Here is a 17,425-nt window from a genome sequence, read left to right as displayed (position 1 = left end):
AAAATGGTAAATAAAAAAAATTACAATCTGACATTCAGCTCGCTCCTTCAGAATAGACGAAAATCATGGAGAAAAAGAAGACAAATGGGTACACGGTCATGCAACCAATTACAAGGAATGATGACCTGGATTCGACCAATTACAGAACTTTCACAGTACTCGTACCATCAACAAGTGCTACACGTATTACTAAGAAACTCACCACCAAAGCAGAAAGCGACCGTATTTTAAACCTCTACAGTGTAATGGGACTTCACGCCAGCAAAATAAAAAGGTAGTGTTGTATTGTGTGGCGGTCTGAACAGAGACACTCATGCAGTCCCAATTATTTACAGAAGAGAAGGAACGGCCAGAAGAATCTTCAAAATTGAGAAGCCATGTGGGAGCACAATCAAACCATTCTCGGAATTTTGAACTTCCTTTTCTCCCTTTAAGACTAAAAAAACCTCCAGATCGTCCAAAGCTTAACAATCGACCCCAAGTGCTTAAACTCCATATTCTATCATTTGCTCCCAGGCAGTGAAAATGATCGATATGATTTATGGATTCATTTATGCCGCTTACACCAGTGAAAAAGTCCTAGCCAGATGTGTCAACTTGCTTTCCATGGTCACCATCGTGAATATTTCTCCTTAATCTTCTTAGCCATATGTCATAATCTATAGGATATGGTGTCCCACAAAGACTGTCTACATAATCAGCAAAAGCTTTCAACACAGTTGATAACTCACCAAGCTTCTTCTGAATCAATCTCCTTGACCATGAGTTCTCTCTCCATTGCAGTGCCCCCTCAACCGAATCTAAATCAGGCAAAGCTCCACCGCAGGCAAAGTAGAGCACGTATACCAGGCTCTCTGCATCCGAAGCTGAGCACAATTTTCCCTCCTGCAGTGCATAAGTAGATGAAAAATGGAGATTCATTGCAGGGCGATCCCTGTCTTCAAGAATCGCATGACCCCAACCAACAAGGACAAAATAAGGATGCCTCCCACCAGACACGACACAAATTATGTTCTCCGGCCGAATGTCTCCGTGCCGAATGTCAGCGGAAGAAGCCATAGAAAGTGCAGATACGCAATCATGACAACACCTGATAGCCTCATCCAAACCAAATCTGCCAGCATTTACCATATCAACAACTGTCTCACCAACTGGACTGGTAACGAGAATTGGGGTACCACACCATGGGTGATCACAGTTCCCACCTGAGCTGGGTTTTCGACACTGGCCAGGATGAACAATCCTGCCAGAAGCACTCAATTGTGGTAGATATTTACTAGACAGACCTTTCTGCCTCATAATAGCCAATATTTTAGTTTGTCTTTGGACTTGATACCACAAATTCATATCTTCCCATGCTGGTTCCAGTTGAGAAGGATGGGAACCGACATAAAGATACAAAGATTTACCAGGATCATTAACAGGCGATGCTATGTAATACCGTAGTTCATTATTGTGCAGGACATCATTGATCTGATAACCTTTTTGACATTCAGAGTCTTCCAACCATAGTACAGATCCTACATCCAGCTTCATTATCAACTCTTCAGACTTTATTTTGATAGATTCATCCGGAACTTCAACAATTTCAGGAGAAACACTCCGTTGCTGAAACCGGAATAGTCCATGGCCATTAACTCTGGAATCCCCTAACTGCCTTGCCACTCTTCTTGTTAGGAGGCGAGGACCATGATCAGCTGCTAAATCTTCAATCGAGTGCTTAGGCATCCCTGAATACTGCACGATACAATGGAAAGTAGCAAAAAGTACCTGTAGAGCACCAATGTCTCCCCAGTTGGCATTTCCAAGTTTGTTCCAGATCCTATCAACAGGAGAGACTGTGACTTTACAGTGTTTTTTTATCCAGTCCACGGAACAGTTGTAAACATTATTCACATCAAACTCCAATTTATCTACATCTCCTTCAACTTTTACAACCCCGCCATGTTGAGAATCAACAAGAAGAACATAGGCACAATTTGGACTCTCAGAAAAATTCAATCTGCTCAAGCTTCTTGATAGTAGCATGCGTATAGCATAGAAGAGAGCCTCGCCCAGAACAGATAAAGAGAGTTGCCGGTCACTTCCCGCAGCAACACTTCCAATATCAGGCCTTAGAAGGGCCAATTCAAGAATATGGTCCCACTTTCCATGTGGATGTCTAGGGTTGTTAAGTAATACACCAGTGGCACAAAGACCACCAAGTTTTCCATTACCTATTGCTTTCTCAGCCTGGTAGAATTTCAAGTTTTCATTGTATAGACAAGCAACTGAGAAAGGCATAGGATCATCCTGACTCCAAAATGCCTCCCACAAGCCCTTCACACTTGCATGTAGAAAGTCTTCAATAGCAAGATAAGCAGTTGCTTCCACAGCATCAGATGTTGAAGCATAAACAGCACTGGGCATTCGAACCAGCTGCTGAAATGAAACCCCTTCCAATGCATAATCAAACTTTTGAAGTTCTATCAACTCAAAAGGAACATCAAATGCAGACTTTTTTTGTCCAGAATTTTCTGATATCAATTCAAACCAGTCTTCAAGCCTGGCTGTCAGAGTTTGACTGTCCACGAACCTAGAAAGAAACTCCTTGCGGTTATGAGACCTGCTGCCAGATGATACACTAGATCTTTTTGTTTCAGACCCTATCGATTCTTGGTCTGGGGATCTACCTGTCAAATAATAAGTTTGCATATCTTATTTTCGATTGGAGTGTGACATCATAACATTGTATTTACAACAATAACACAACAGAGCACTCTCATGGAGAGTAGAGAAGACAGATCACATGCCGTGACAAACAAAAAAATAAGGGCTGGGTAATATGTATGTAATTTGTTTCTTGACTTTCTGGAGTGATGCTCATAAGCATAAGCAGTTGAGAAGTTAAATCATACTATATCATGTTCAGTACATTCACAGGGTGTTAGACAACAGAAGAGGTAAAACTTGAACCCTAGAGGGTAACATGAAATACGAAGGATGGCAGCACAATAAAACCAAAATTTCCTTATCGATGTAAACTTCCAGACTTGAACCAAAATAAATAGCTACAGCCTACAGATCATAGCAACATAGAGATGTGACCAAAATGCCCATCTACCCACCTTTTAAAGGAGGGCGTCGAAAGTCGCGAGACAATAGCTGCTTCATGCGAGAAACATTATTTTCATTTGCAGTTACTGCTGCAAAACAAAAGAATCTTACTTCAACATACATCTCAACACATCTTAAAAGAGATTAAATTTAGGAAAACGTTGCATGCCTGGAACTTCAATATCAGCTTCTGAGACTGAAAAATCATCATCATTTATCCCTACAGAAATGCCCTTGGGCAGGGATTTATCAAGATTCTTCAATTCCTTCGCAAGTCTCTTTATCATGCTGGGCGGCAAATCTTCATATGTCGCCTTAAATTATAGCAAAATAGAGAATAGTAAGACAAGAGAAGTAGCAATCCATGAACAGAACCAATTATCATGCTTCATGAATGAACTCAGATAAAATAACTATCTTCTTTAACCTAGGAAGCAAGGATTTTGACTAGTGTAAGAAGTTCAACAAATAGCTTTAAGGATGTTTGTATCAACCAACAAGAAATAACATCGAGGTAGTGAAACATTTACTTCTTGTTTACATCATAAAAAGCTATCCATGTATGGGCATTACTAGGGCATGACCTTTAATAGCTATTCATTTCTTAGCTAATGCTCATAAATCATTATGCTTCTGTTATCCTTGACTTACCAAAACCGAGTTAATTTCCACTATTTGAGAGGAGGAACAGAAAAGGTTTTGCATGGATTTAGATAGATTTACCATATGTAAAACAAGAAACGGGATCTTTGCAAGGACTGATGCTTGCCGAAAAGATAGGGAACTTCAGCAAATTATGTGCAATAATCTCCCCAAAACTTGCTGCATGAAAATAAAGTGACCAAGACACTGATGAACGGACCTGTAAATTACAAGATCGCAGATCACTTTCAGATAAAAATTAAACACAATTCAGTTTACTCAGATGTTTCAATGGACAGAAGTGCATGACAATCAGAATGCATGAGGAACAGTGAACAGGCTGTGTGCAGAAGTTGAATGAACCTTGTCAGTAACTTCACGCTTAACTAGTGTAAACATGTTTAATGGCACAACATAGGCAATATGTTCATGGGCCATGTATGTGATATCAGCGCTAAAAATTAAGAAACTATAGAAGTAGCAGCGGCAGTGACATAGGTCCCTTCAATAGGTTACTACCCTTCACCAGAAAGCACTGAGGATATATACATCGATCGTCAAATAAATCAGACAATTAGATGCCCCTAAATCAAACCCACAAACACATCTCAATAGAATGTACATTTTGCAGAGATGCAAAAAAGGAAAAGATTCACAGAGAGCCAAGTTTAATCACTCTAAGCATCTGGAACTACAATGTAGAATCACCAAACATTAAACAGTTGTTGACAATATCCACATGCAAAGTCGCTTCATGGTTTTGGAAAGTAAGACCCAACTCCCACCAGTGGAACCTCTTGGTTCCAGAAACTCAACATCTGAACCTTAGATGTAAACTTTAATGAAGATTCATGCACTTTCTGTGCGCAGAACCAGAGGTTTTCCATCATATATAGAGCCATCTAGATTCCCTAAAGTACTAGCAATACAGATTCTAAATCCACTAGATCTACCTAGAAAAACCAATCGTTCTAAAGTCTCCACAATCATGAAGAGCAGTAGCACTCAAAGCACAGGTAAACTCTCAAAATCTTGTGAATTTCTCATTCAAAATTAAGCAACTTCACCGATTCCGTGGCAGTGAAGCAGGAAACACAGCCGTAAAAGAAAATTAAAAAGCCAAAGAAGTCTTCCGTTTATCAAAAAAAAAAAAAAGTTGGAATTCTTGAGCCCAATTATGCCAATAAGGAAAAGAAAAAACCAAAACCAAAACAATCAAATCAAATAAAACCACTCACCTGTTGAAACCCTAAGACACAAAGCTCGGAAACCTAATCACAAAAATACTCACCCATAAAAAGGTAAGTACTATCACAGTAAGACAAAACCAAAGAAAATTGACAAAGAAAGAAACTTTTCACTTAAAGCTAGACAAAAACAAAATAAAAGTAGAGAATCAAGTCCCTAACAGGTAAGATTATCACCGTAGCTTACTAATCAACCAAGTTTTAATTAAACATTCATTTTTAAAGCATATTGAGAGATTAAGTGATCAGAACAACAGGACAGCATCATAAAGAAAGAAAACCCATGTGCGAAATTACCTTATCTTCTTCTTCTTCTTCTCTTCTCCACACTAATAAGTAATAAGTGGACCTGACATCGTCTACTCCATTAATTAATCACTACCAGTACTACGACTCGTTATTTTACATTTATGGTGGAGTATATTTTTTATTTCGTGGTAAACGGTAGCAAGCGAAATTTTGAAAGGACGACTTTGACCTTGAAGTGTGTTCGAATTACAACCTTATAGCCCCGTGCCGGCGTCTGCTTTGTTTTTGCAATTGCATGTGCTTTTTAAAAATTTTAAAGTTTTTTTGTTTTAAAATTTTATTTGATTTTTTTCGATTATTTTAATATAATAATATTAAAAAAAAATTAAATATTTAAATATTATTTTAATATATTTCAAAATAAAAGGCATTTTAAAAAATTATTATTATTATAATGCTAAATAGTATATTAAAAAAATGAATGAGGGACCAAAATTTTCCTTATTGTTTCTTTTGATATTCAAATTGCAACGTTTTCTTTTTGTTCGTTGAATTTCTATGGTTTCTTATTTGCCTTTTGACCTACTTAATTTATAGTTCATTTTTCGAGGAATATAATTTTAATTATAACTTGATATTTAGTCCTATTTTACTCCAAGATCAATGAAAACTTACAAAACGTGATTAACTTTTGTATATAATAAAAAAAGGGGAGATTTTAATGGAAGATTCACATTGAGAATATATATTAATTAAAATCCAGTTTAATAAGTATATATATTAATGTTCTCTTGGCAGAAAATATAATGAAGTCATCCTATCTTATATTAAGCAGGACGGTGTTTATTTTTATTTAAAAATATATTAAAATAATATTTATTATTTTAAAAAATTATTTTTATTATCAATGCATTAAAATAATATTTTTAAAAAATTATAAAATACTGTTTTGACGGCGTTTTGAAACCGCGTCTAGAATTTTACTCGGATAGTAAAAAGTTAAAGCGTTTTGGCGTTTAGCATAATTAGTAGACGAATATATTCTCCGTGATATTTTTAAGATAAACGGAAGATCCGGTAGACAAGGGAATTGGAAGCCATAAAGAAGGTGTGGATGGAAGACTTGTCCGCAAATGCGTGAAGTCTGAAGAGGACACGTGTATTAATGCAGCAAGCTCCTTCTCTTGTATTTGTTATTATTACGAAAAATTGCAAGTACAACACCAAAAGTGACATGTGACGAGAATCTCTATGTTTAGGAGCAGAGGTAGGTTCAATCATGCCGGAAAGGGCCCTTTTTTCTCTATTAACCCAAAAGTTCAGATTGGTTTCCAACATGTTGTCGATAAGCAATGTGTGCCAAAATTTCAAATTTTTTTATTTTTTTTAATTTACATTAATTTATATATATATATTCAAATTGTTTTAATGTGTTAATATTAAAATAAATTTTAAATATTAAAAAATATATTTATTTTAATATATTTTTAAATAATAAATATCTTAAAAAATAACTGGTACTACTATCTTGAATACCCCTATAAATAAAAACAAAATTCCAGGTCAAAACACGGTGCAACCCATACATTAATTAACCACGGGAGGAGGCTAATTAGTATTATTTATTATTAGATGAAAGAAAAATATACATGGTAAAGAAAAAAACTCACATTAGAAGTTTAGATCCAGTAAAAATAATAAAAATATTTTCTTCAGCTTAAAAAATATTTTTTCTAGTTATTTTTTCATGTTTCTCTTGTTATACTTTTTATTTCTCCCATTAAATATTTGATAATTATAACTTGAGTTTCATAAAAAAAAAAAATTGATTTGACAAAGGGCTGTTTATATTGAAAAACTTATATTCAAAATCTATATTTTTCTCTCTATCTTTGATTTTATACCACTTTAAAACTTTTACTTTTATTTATATTAATTTTTTCATTAACTCGTCATTGCATCCATTATCGTCATAACCGATGATAAATCATGTTCTTAGCTAATCACATGCCATGGCATGTCCTTTAAATGCTTAAACAAGAGGGGGGGGGGGGGGGGGGGGGGGGGGGGACACCACTTGACGCAGATATGACTGTTTGATGAATACTGAATATAGACTATAGAATATAAAGAATGAGTTGAATAGCCAGTATGAGTTTGGATGTGCTGAATAGCATGTCCAATATTGATCGAAATTAACAGAGAACACACCAATGTAATGCAAAAAGGTGTGTGTTTATATATGTATATGTATATGTATGTATGTGTTTATATCGAATTAGAAAGACATATCTTTGACTTTTAAAAATCATATAAAATTTAATATTGAAAATAACATCAATATTAGGATAATGTTTGTTTTTACATTTTAAAAGTGTTTTTAAAAAAAAATTGAAATTTTTTTAATTTTTTCTTTGTTTTAAATTAATATTTTTTAGTGTTTTTAAATTATTTTAACGCGCTGGTATCAAAAATAATTCTTAAAAAATAAAAAAAATATATTATTTTGATACTTTTCAAAAAACAACCACAACCACACTTTCAAATAAGCTCATAAGAGCTATTTTATTACAAATAAATATGAGTGTTTATGAATATCGTAAAATTTAATATGTCAAGAAGCACAACTGAGGTTGTTTAATCAATAAGCTAATACAAGTCGAATCTTTGAAGTGTTTTTTAATCAAGCAAAGCTTGATTTCAAAATAGCTTAGCTCGTTTAGACTTGTGGGTTAATTTGAGTACTTGTTAATTTTATAATATACATGGAAATTATAATATTTAAAAATAATTGAGTTTTATATCTATTATCATAATATTAGTTTACAGTGTTATAAATAAACGAATTTGAAGATTTAAGATATATCTAAGTCGAGTACAAGCCTACTCAATTTAAAAGAATTTAGTTTGAATTTTTATATATAAAAATTACCCCTAACATCCTATATGGTTTGATCTATTTTATAATTATCTATTATATTTTAAAAAATTACAATTTATATATTAAGTTAATATAAATTTATATATTAGATAAATAGATCAAACTATTTACATATATAATATATTAGAAACTCAAACAAAAAAACATATTGAAAATATTTATATATTTTTTTATGATAGTCACTGGAAGTTTACATAATCGTTAACTTCAGGACCCGTGAGATTAGTCGAGGAGCGCTCAAACTTACCCAAACACCCACGTCAATAAAAACGTTTTTTTAGTTGAGATAAACACAAGTTAGTCCAGATAATTCTATTAATTAAAATAAAATAAAATCTATTTTTTTTTAATTTCCATGAACTCGCTTCTCTTTTTATGTTTCTTCTTTCTGTCTTTTTTTTCCCACCATCACTTCACAGACAAACTAGAAACACCCCACAAAACAATAACATGATGTAGGTAATTTTCCCAAGAAAAAAAAAACCGAAGCTTTTGTTGAAAAAAAAGAAAGAGATAGTAAAGAGAATTTGTTGGGGTTTTGAGGGAAAAAATGAGTATTTTTTATTAGTAATTATTGTAGCAAATTAGAAGTTCTCTCTGATTTGCTTTTGTCTATTTTTTAAGATTTAATTTTATTTAGAATTTAAATAAATACTTCTAAAATAACTTCAAACACATGATTCAACACTTGGAATGGAATTAAATTGAATTCCAGGAGTTCAAAACAAATTGTCAATAGGGAACGTTGTCATCTCTATTCATTGACAACTTGTTGTCAGCCAATCTCAATCGGAATTTAAACCTGTCGAGTTGAGGGTAATTAGCTCGGTGGCATGCGGGTCCCAAAAAGTTCGGGGGAACATCCTGGTGAGTGTGCTTCTGCTTTGATTTTACTTTTTACCTTTTTTTTTTTTTTAAAAAAAAAAACTGCTGCTAATAATTTAGCAAACATTTTAGAAAAGCAATTCATCGCCAAACCAAATATTCAACTTGAATTTTATGAAATAATAACAATAATTTAATCAAACTGAGTTTTTCGAACAAGAAATAACTTGATGGACGTGGCGTTACTTTACATAAGATCAATCAACCATGTCCGCATAATAAATATTTCTAGATGAAAACGTTGTCGTCAGATTTTAATGATTATTACAACAAGTAGGAAGGCTGTATTGGCCTCCAAAAACATCCCCTCTTATTTACCTCAAGAGAAAAAAGAATTATAAACATGTGAGACCCCACACCAAATATTTTTGGCATTTGGTGGGAGCAAAATTGACGGCTAAGCAAGAACCAAGCTGTGGACCAATTTGAAAATGATATTCCTCTTGCAAAAGAAACAAGCCTGTGAGAACGAAATTACAAAAAAAAAGAAAGTCACGAGGCAATCTACAAGATACTATATGCCTTGCAAAGAAACTCCCACATATATACGTTATTGTTATTATTATTTTAATTAATCTGGATGTCCGGGTCAGTTTTTATATACTTCGACTAATCTTATATATTCTGAAATTAATAACTATGTAAATCTCTAATAACTCTAAAATTTATAAGAATTGAATAATAATTAAAAAACCTAAAACTTAATTAGACTCTCGAAATTAGATATAAGTTATTATTATCCGTGCTTGATATGGCAATGATTGCCGGGTTCTAGCTGAACTGTGATGGTGGATGGATCTATATTCCCTCCTGTACTCACGTAGGCCATTGTCCCATGACATTTCCCCAATTTACCATCCACCGTCATAGCTCACAGACTACAGAGTCTTTTGACCCCCTGTCTCGTTTCTCAAATGACTTGATTGCTCTGCTTGAAACACGAGAAAGTTCTGGCTTTTCAAACTTCACCGTTAATTTAGGGCATCTTCTCTCGAACTCAAGCATATTCTATTTCCACGATCCAACTTCTTGTAAGAAGGAAATTCATGAGTGCAATCCCCCGCAAGCATGTCAGACTAAGGAACAATTCCCCACACCGAGACGCTATATGTTGATTTTGTCACTACCATGGAACAAGAGTTGCTCAGGGAAACAACAGATGAAGACGAGAACTCTTCCTTTCTCTGATTACTGGCGGAGTTTCAGAGAGAAGGATCCTCCAGGAAGACCTGGGAAAGACACTGAATGGACAGAGAATGAAAGTTTCGGAGAATAAAACGGCCAGGATTGAGTTCAACAGCAGGATAGAACTCGGTCTCCATCAAGCAGGAATGTTCCTGTTTCTTTTCCACCTCTTTGACAATAATCAGGTAGCTTACATCCACGAAGAAACTAGAAAAGTTCCTCCAAATCAAGGGCCTTTTTATGCTTGGCTTTTCTCCAATGAACCCAATTCTCAATTCGCAGCATATATTTTATATCTAAACGTGTTCATTTTATCATTTTAATGCCTTCAACTACTAGCTCGCGTTCTCAATATTAATCTAAATCTTTTTGACTTGGCAATACTCTTTGTATCAACTATATGCTAAGACTACAACCACAAACAAAGAAGAGACAAAGTTTTTGAACTGAGGCGCTGTAAGGATATGTCATGTATAGAACAACCAGCTTATTTGTACAGCACCAAATTTTAGGAACAAGGCCTTTTCATTGATACACAGTGAAGTGACAGAAGTCAGCGAAATCCAATTGCAACACTGAACAATCAAACATGCTTTGAGGAAAAACAAAAGCGATTTTTAACCAAAACAATACCACGCTGAACAAAAACATGCAGGTGCACAATGCTCCAGAGGAAAAAATAAAATTTCAAGGAACAACATGGCTGTAAGCTAATATTTCTCTGTACCTACAATCACACCCAAAAAATCCGACAAATGTGGAAGGAGAAGAAATCATTGACTACAGGAACGGAATCTAAGTCGTAAACTGCAAGAAGGGCACTCTTGCACAATTACAAACCTAATTCAATAAATAGATAATAACATAAATGATATAAGCTACATAGAAAAGCCCACTTCAAACAAATGCACATCACAATTTAATGTTCGAAGCAGAAATGCTTGAAAATCTTGCTCGCAGGTAGAATTTAATGCTCGGTTTTTCTCCCCCACTGACCTTCATTGATAGCATGCACTATGCATTTAGATTTCCTAGCTTTTTGGAAACCATCTCCTAATTTATAGAACTAACAAGCTTAAAAATGTCAACGCAAAACCAATCTAAGAGAACTATATTGGAACATCAATAACATCGTGGTACCATCTTCAAAGAGAATTACGAATCACATTCAAAAACCCAGAATGGTCAGCATAAAAAATATAATCATGCTTTCAAATGTAAAAGGGAAATATAAGATTCAAATCTGCGATAGAATTATTGCAAAACAAGCTCTATTATTAACATACTGACTAAAGACTTTGTATACATACAAATCAGATCTGTATGAGTTATTAAACATGTCTAAGCTTCTCTACCTTCACTGAAGCATAAGCACATTGAACTCTCCAGCATCCTGGCCCGTGTACATACACCTTATCCTTCAACAAAATCCATTACTTGTTGTCTTTCAATATATCATTAATTATATAATGCACTAATAATACATATTTTTTGAGGAATCAAAATTCTTGATATACATCATATTTTAAGTACCTCACTAACTATGAACAAGTAGCCATCTTGCAAAAGCAATTTGTACTGTTCTCCCGGTCCAAAGTCTCTCTAACAGCACGATAGAATTCCACCCATGAAGACGAGTAGACGTCCGCAGGTCCCCACAAAAACGTTGGATTAGGACTAGCAGGGCAAGCAGCCACCAAATCCAATACAGAAGCAGCAGGTTTGAGCTGCTGAGGAAAATTGAAGGCCAAATTATCCACTTTATGTTCATAAATTTTTCCATTTCTATCCAATTTATACCTTGAAGTGCCCTGAAACTCTCCCTTGGCCTCCCATGGGACCCTAGGAACACCCTTTAAGTTCCATCTAATCAATATCACATTCTCTGAGGGTTGCCAAATCCTATAAACCTCGAGTGAAATCTCTCTAAACAACATTTTACCATGAAATCTCAATGCCCAAAAGATCAATTTATAGTTGTCAATTCCAGTGAAAGTATTCAGAGGGTCGATAAATGTGATATCATCCCTGAAACAAAATAATACCAACACCCATATAAAAAAGTTCCAAACTTTCTCAGAAAAAAACACTGAATTCAAAGAAAATAAGAGGTACCCATATGAGATAATTACCTATAGATGTCGTAATTGAGGTCTTCTGTGAATAACACAGGCAAATCCTCACGGAGTGTCCGCACAGCTAGGCCAAGGTTTACATAAAACTCATCTCTTTGGTGCTGCTCCTTATCCTGTGCACCCGGTGGAGTCTTAACCTGCAGTGGAGGGGGCATGGAAGAGTTAGTATTGGTGGGTTTTTTAGTTGTTGTTGATGTTGTGGTGGTGGTGGTTTGATAATGAGAGGGTAAAGTTTGGGTTTGGTACAGGACTGGTTTCTCTCTATCTTTGAAGGATTTGGAATTGATAAGGAGAGAAGGGGAGAGGTTTGGTAAAAGAAAAGCCATGAACTTTGGATGATTAATAGGGGTTTCCTGATTCTTTCTAGCTTCTCACGGAATGTATGAGAAATGATTTTGTATCTTGTCTTTGTGAATTTTGTGTTGTGGCGAGAGAAGAAACAAAATGAGCTCTCTTTGATTTTGAGTGGTTTTAAACACGGCCATGAGAGTGTTATACCATTTTTTTATTTTTTATTTTTTATTTTTGAGATTGAAATTGGGTTGCAAGAGAGGTCTTATAGTATTTGCAACCTGACCCCTCTATTCTTTGTATATTCTTGTTTGTTTCATGTTCTCCACCTGTAATGAAAATCAAGGCAAGCACGCAACACCTTGTTGCCTTGGAATTTTTTTCATAGTTGATTGAAAGGTCAATTGATCTTTCAACTAAATAAAAGGGGGATAATCTTTGCCGTTTACTTGTACTAAATTATATTTGAAATTGAATTGTATTATTTGAATTTAATTAATAATATATTATAATTTTTATATTTAAAACAAAATACTAAATCATATAGTTGGATTTTTATTTTGCTTTTAATTCATAAATTAATTTTTTGTTACAAATTCTTTTTAATGTAAATGATAAGATAAAGACAGTAGGCATGCATGATGTGGAAAATATTATGAACGAATGATTATTACCAACGACAAAATCATATTATTATTTTTAGTAATAAAGATATTTTTATGCCAATTTTATTTCTCATTACCAATAAAGATATTCTCATCGTAAATCGCTTGATATCTTAATTTCACCGACCAAACTAGTTAATGCCGTGTCTTGAATTTTATACTTGAGTTCCAATCAAAAGAATCTTGCTACAAAAAACCTAAACAAAACCTATTAATTTCCGTTCTATTTGTATTTGCTGCCCGACCGTCCAGCGCAGCATGCATGGAACAAGTTGTACGATCCAGAACTGCCTGTTTTCCTTCTCAGGGAAGAGAGCATGGCGAACTTGGAGAGAACCTCGTATGGTGAGACTGTAATAGCTGGGAAATTCGAAGGTGGGTCCCAAAACTCGAGACATCGAAAAGAAAAGGAATGAATTAGAAAAGTCATAACGCCATGCTATGCCTCGAATAGGGTCTGCAAATAATGATAATTATTTAAAGTGTTTTTTTTATAAATATATTAAAATAATATTATTTTTTTATTTTTTAAAAATTATTTTTGATATCAGCACAAATAATCTAAATATATATAAAAAAATAATTTTTAATAAAAATAAAATTAAAATTTGAGCCGTCTCTAGGTCAAGCAAATGGTAGGGCTGAATCCACTGGATAAGGCTACTTCCTACATTATTGAGGGCTCTTCCCTTCTTTCGATCGTTTAGTTTGTTTCGAAGAGGCGAAAGCAAAAGGATAGAAAAAGGATGATCCTGTCTAAGGGCATTGTAAAAGGAATATCCCCTTCTTTGTAATGTGAACAAAAAACGTTATGGAACATTCCCTCAGCGATCCCTCATTCTCGCAATCTTTACTTTTCCAAAATATTATTCAGAAACTAAGACAGCTTCTCTAGAAAATCAACGTGGAATTTTGCAATATAAACCAGGAAAATAGAAGAGGATCTCCAGCGATGTTGCTGTCACTGGAAATTTAAACTTATAAGTTTACGAGAGTTTAATACTAGTTGTTTCTTGCTTGAAAATATAATAAAATAATATATTTTTTATTTTTTAAAATTTATTTTTAATATCAACATGTAAATAAATAAATTAATTAAATTTTAGCCAAATGTAAAAGGTCAACAAAAGAATATCTTTATACATCTTAACAAGTCTTGACTCAACTGATATTCATCATCAGTGGTATAAATTAAAACAATATACAATGAAAGCCCTAACAAATCCGTGATCGTGGATGAAAATGTTAGAATACAACGGCAGATTGATCTCCATGAGACAATAATTCCAAAGCGACACGGGGGATTCTCACACAAATGAGGAAAATTAGACTACATAACACCGGCCACACCGCAAACAAAATAACGCAGGGGAAATATCTCGACCAGAAACCCAGAAGGCATAAAAATGGGTATGAAGACACCATGCTTCACAGAATAGGCCCATACAATATGTGAAGTCCTCACAGGTGTCGGCAACGGACAGCTCTGAAGATTATTTTGTTATTGCCTTGCCATTAAAAGTACGGTTTCTAAAATAATTGCCTTCTCTCGTCTTTCATTCATACAGACAGATACAATAAGCATAAACAAAAATAAACACGCAAAGCCAATAGAAAAAGAAATTTAAACATTCATTAACTTTAAATTTCGTGATATTAATCGAGATGAAATAAAATACATACAAACTAATTCAGACACTTATATTAATAAAAAAATAAAAATAAACAAACAAAGCCAATAAAATAAATACATCATTCAAGTAGATTTTTTGAAGCAGATAATAAAAGACGGATTATTTATTATGTGGTTAGTTCATTAAATTTTATTTTTTTTGTATTTCGCGGTTAAGATGGCAAAAAGCAAATTTTTTTAATTTGTTGAAATTCTTATATTCCTTATATTTTATTTTTGTTGATTTTTCGTTGTTATTCTATTTTCATCGTTCACTATTAATTTACCGTCAAACATGTTGGATTGTCAACTTAAAGAAATCGAAGGAATTATTGATGCATTTTATTTTATTGGGTGTCTGTTTATTTTTGTTTATATTACATCAACGTAACGAGAGAAGGCATTGTTTTACATCCTAACAATTCCACAAGCTCAAGCGTCATTATTGTGTTCAATCAAAGGATCAACAATGGTGTTCAATCGAAAGCTCAGACTGACAACATTTCGTTCCATTTAATGGAGTTCCTCTAATTTCAGGACATAACATAATAGCTGACCAGAATAGTGTATGTAATCAGCAAGCGCTATAATATGAAAACATCTTTAAGCCATAATCACAGATGCAAGCACTGCTAAGTGATTTTCGCTTGGATTTTTTTACATCAGCATAATTCCAAAAAATCCAAGAAAAACTTCATTTAAAACAAAAATAAATTTTTCCAAATTATTTTTGAAAAAAACAAACGGTATCTGAAAAAACGGGTTTCGTGGAGGAGAATGATTTAAATGTGGGAGCTTCTGAAGGCACAAACCTTATCAAAACAAGGAATCATGCTATAATCTCAGCACCCGGATAAGTATTGGCAACGTAAAGCACTGAAACACTATAGAAAGAGCGCATCAGAGACTCTAAATTGTTGCCCTCCACACCCAAAACATTCGTTTCAACCACATCACAGACAAGCGAAGTTTATGTAACTGCATCAAATATTTGGCTTTACCTTTGATTCTAAAACAAGAATAGACACAACTTTTTTTCCAATTTTAAAGCAGGATTAATGACCTTTATATTAAAATGAATAATGAAACCTTGTTTTTTTGTAAAAGAAAAAAGAAAAGAAATAGAATGTAGGAACATCTGAATGCATAAGCTTCAATGAAACGGAAGCAAATGCCAGAATCTCAGCACCCAAAATTGGTGTCGGCAACGTACAGCACTGAAAACGCTATTGAAATTTAAAGCACTTCAGAGACTCTAATTTGTTGCCTTTTTCCCAAAAAAATAAAAAAAAACACAGGCAAAAATTACTGCTATTCAAACAACACATATGACATCGAAACAGAGGTCTCAGAAATTATTAGATGGCATCAACAAGCTCAAGTTTTTTTCGAGCTCTCAAAGTTTGATGGTATATGATTTTCATCGTCACTGCCTCGTGTTAAAAAATGATTTCCCTAGAAAAAAAATTTATAAAAGAAAGTTTTAAGAAACAAAGCCTCAGAATCTATACAAGTTTGTGTGTCATCAAAGATACAGAAAGATCTCAGATGGTACGGACAATTTTGATGCATCACAGGCTATACATGGCAATAGAAATCAAAACAACTAGGAAAATGAAGAGAGCGTGGAAGGGTACAAATTTGAGGGATCGACGCAGGCTTGGTGTAGATGGAGAAGATGAGAAGTGGTGGCTAACGTACAGAGAGGGCGGAGTTCCAAGAGATGAAGCATTTGTTGGGGATATAAATAGTAGTTGAGAAAAGGGCAGAAACCCTAGTTTGCTGCTCTTTAAAATTACCGAACTGACCTGGGCTATGTTTCAGCCCAATCCAGCATAAGAGTTCGAAACTCTAAACATTTAATGAGACAATGAAAGCCCAGCTCAGCAGTCTTTTTAAGTATGTTATAAACTTATAGTGCCACCTCCGTCATAATTTAACTTTAAAGAGAAAATTATGTTCTTAGATTGAGAAATTATTAGAACTTAATCATTTTCATAGTTATTGAAAGGGTAAATAGGAAAAAGTTTAAATACAAAGGAATGCATTTGGTGGAGAGAATGGAAGTGAATTTATTTTGTTTATTGGCTAGAAAATAGTTTTTTTTTTTAAGAATACTTTTCATGCAAAGTAAATTTTAAAAAAATAAATTATTTTTCAATGTTTGATTGTGTATGAAAAATAATTTAGAAAATATTTTTTTGAGTTTTTCTATGTCATGAAAAATAATCTATAAAATAAATTTTCATTGTTTTTTTTTCAAGTTTATTAAAAAAATATAAACTAAATCTGACATATAAAAAAGTTGAAAAATTATGAATTTTAAAAAATAAATAATTTTATAAATTATTTCAAATAAAATAAATAGTAATAAAAAATATATAGCAATTCAATTCAAAATCAAATTCTAAGGGATG

At 33.6% G+C, this 17,425-nt stretch overlaps 2 protein-coding genes and 2 non-coding genes across 6 annotated transcripts; all 4 read right to left on the bottom strand.

Annotated features, from left to right (window-relative positions):
• Positions 1-11: 11 nt before the first annotated feature.
• Positions 12-5,447, bottom strand: LOC7469111 (uncharacterized). Of its 3 annotated transcripts, XM_024609881.2 has the most exons (6): positions 5,283-5,368; positions 4,977-5,009; positions 3,820-3,958; positions 3,266-3,410; positions 3,108-3,185; positions 12-2,672 (listed from the first exon to the last, which is right to left on the bottom strand). In XM_024609881.2, the coding sequence occupies exons 3-6, from the start codon at positions 3,820-3,822 to the stop codon at positions 580-582; spliced, it is 2,319 nt and encodes a 772-aa protein (XP_024465649.1). In that variant the 5' UTR covers positions 3,823-3,958; positions 4,977-5,009; positions 5,283-5,368; the 3' UTR covers positions 12-579. The 3 variants fall into 3 exon arrangements, with proteins under 3 accessions (XP_024465649.1, XP_002315074.2, XP_024465650.1); XM_002315038.4 differs by lacking the exon at positions 4,977-5,009 and having other exon boundaries at positions 5,283-5,447; XM_024609882.2 differs by lacking the exon at positions 4,977-5,009 and having other exon boundaries at positions 3,108-3,182; positions 5,283-5,447.
• Positions 5,448-11,499: 6,052 nt separating this feature from the next.
• On the bottom strand, positions 11,500-12,861 carry LOC7492960 (uncharacterized). Its single transcript, XM_002315037.4, has 2 exons — positions 12,378-12,861; positions 11,500-12,273 (listed from the first exon to the last, which is right to left on the bottom strand). The coding sequence occupies exons 1-2, from the start codon at positions 12,704-12,706 to the stop codon at positions 11,787-11,789; spliced, it is 816 nt and encodes a 271-aa protein (XP_002315073.3). The 5' UTR covers positions 12,707-12,861; the 3' UTR covers positions 11,500-11,786.
• Positions 12,862-16,352: 3,491 nt separating this feature from the next.
• LOC112329048 (small nucleolar RNA snoR116) lies at positions 16,353-16,443 on the bottom strand. Its single transcript, XR_002984544.1, has one exon. It is a non-coding gene; the product is annotated as a small nucleolar RNA snoR116 (small nucleolar RNA).
• Positions 16,444-16,501: 58 nt separating this feature from the next.
• Positions 16,502-16,588, bottom strand: LOC112329049 (small nucleolar RNA snoR117). Its single transcript, XR_002984545.1, has one exon. It is a non-coding gene; the product is annotated as a small nucleolar RNA snoR117 (small nucleolar RNA).
• Positions 16,589-17,425: the final 837 nt, after the last annotated feature.

The sequence above is a fragment of the Populus trichocarpa genome, chromosome 10 (genome assembly GCF_000002775.5).
Source record: "Populus trichocarpa isolate Nisqually-1 chromosome 10, P.trichocarpa_v4.1, whole genome shotgun sequence".
Classification (NCBI taxonomy): domain Eukaryota; kingdom Viridiplantae; phylum Streptophyta; class Magnoliopsida; order Malpighiales; family Salicaceae; genus Populus; species Populus trichocarpa.
The sequence above is the reverse complement of the archived record's forward strand: the minus strand, read 5'-3'. Positions and strand labels throughout refer to the sequence as shown.